The sequence below is a fragment of the Electrona antarctica genome, assembly GCF_951216825.1.
Source record: "Electrona antarctica genome assembly, contig: scaffold_25, whole genome shotgun sequence".
Lineage (NCBI taxonomy): Eukaryota > Metazoa > Chordata > Actinopteri > Myctophiformes > Myctophidae > Electrona > Electrona antarctica.
The window spans coordinates 5,132,216-5,133,884 of NW_027637034.1; the positions used below are offsets into that span (position 1 = coordinate 5,132,216).

At 54.1% G+C, this 1,669-nt stretch overlaps 1 protein-coding gene across 1 annotated transcript; it reads left to right on the forward strand.

The window, feature by feature from the left end:
* Positions 1–245: 245 nt before the first annotated feature.
* LOC306919420 (cysteine/serine-rich nuclear protein 3-like) lies at positions 246–1,418 on the forward strand (the record flags this gene model as incomplete). Its single annotated transcript, XM_079532205.1, has 1 exon — positions 246–1,418. A coding segment is annotated over one exon (1,173 nt), but the record flags the coding sequence as incomplete, so codon positions are not given.
* Positions 1,419–1,669: the final 251 nt, after the last annotated feature.

The window sequence follows — 1,669 nt, forward strand, 5'->3', positions numbered from 1 at the left end:
CATTGATTCTGATTGGACGGAATGAAACAATGGCCAAGTAAACCACACCCATCAACAAAGCTAATTGGCCGAATGACTATGAGTCACGCCCACCATTAGGAACACATAAAACCAGGGCTCCAGCACAACTAATCATTCTCCTAACAGAATCTTGCCTGAGGAAGGACCAACCAGTCCGAAACGTCTACTTTTCCAGCTCTCCTTTATATTTGATTCCGTCGTGAGTGAAGCGCCACCGTCGAGTCATGAGAGGTATTCTGAAAAGAAAGTTTGAGGAGGTCGACGATGAAGATCCATTCTACTCCTCACCTCCATCATCGTCCCTGCCTTCTCCTGCCTCCACGGAATGGGATTCTGATGGGGAGAGCAGCTCCTCAGAAAGCCAGGACTTTACAACTAATGGTTCTGCTTCACCTGCTGCCAGTCAACCCATCCAGTCTATTCTGAAGAGGCCAAAGCTGGAAGGGAGGCAGAGCAACGTGCGCTTTGATCTGGTGACGGTGTTCTACTTCCCACAATGCCAGGGTTTCACTAGCGTACCCCTTCGCGGGGGTGCCAGTCTGGGCATGTTGCACAGGCACAGCACTCTCCGCAGGTACACAATGGCAGAGCACGCCCTGGAACAACGGAGTTGGCGCAGAGAGAGACTACGAGAGAGACGGAGAGAGGAGAAGCTTGAGGCTTTGAGACACCAGTTGATGGCCAATGGTACCATTGACCAGAGAGAATCTGAGCGACTGACTGCAGACCAGGTCCCAGACGGAGACACTGACGTCCACATCACCGACGCCGAGCTGGAGGATGGGAACAGCTTCCTGCAGCCGTACTCCTACAAGCACAGACAGGCACTCCTGCGAGCAGCAGGTGTGAAGCACATTGACAAAGAGGAGAAGAGACAGCTGCATTCCCTGCGTGTCTTCAGGGAGGACTCTGGATGCAATTGCCAGGGTTTCTGTGAGCCAGAGACTTGTGAATGCAGTCTGGCAGGAATCAAGTGCCAGATGGACGCATGCCTCCCATGCTGCACTAAAGACGGCTGCGCAAACATTCAGGGACGCGTAGAGTTCAACTCCAGACGCGCGCAGACCCACTACATCGACACCGTCATGAGGCTAGAACTAGAGAGGCTACTACAAGATGATACGCCTGACCAACTGGACCACCAGAGCGCGGCTCCAGAAGATCTCCAGTTGGATGTGGACCAGGGACCCCCAGCAGGGGATGCCCCGGAAAAAAGCTGTCCCTTCGGGTTTTCCGCCGAGGACGAAGGGCTTCCTCTCACCATGCCCCCCACCCCTTCCTACCATTTCAGTCCAGAGCGCTCCGTGGTGGAGGAGAACAGCTGTAGCAGCGACATGACCGACTCCTCGTGCTCCCCTTCCCAAAGCGAAGACTCGGATGACGTCGGGGGAAGCCCGGGTCTGGTTGACATGGACGATGGAGCTGCAGGGCTGGCCCACGCCCTCAGCCTCTGTGACAATGACAATGACACATATAGGGCCTTGTTTGCAGACTGGAACGGCCAGACCAAAGTCAATGAGTTTGACTTTGAGGGGTTGTTGTCGTTGGTTCACCAGCATGATGTTGTCTAGTTTGATGTCTGTGTGGATCAGACCGATTCCCTTCAGGGCCTGGAGTGCAATGGCAAGCTGCAAGACAAGAATAAAGA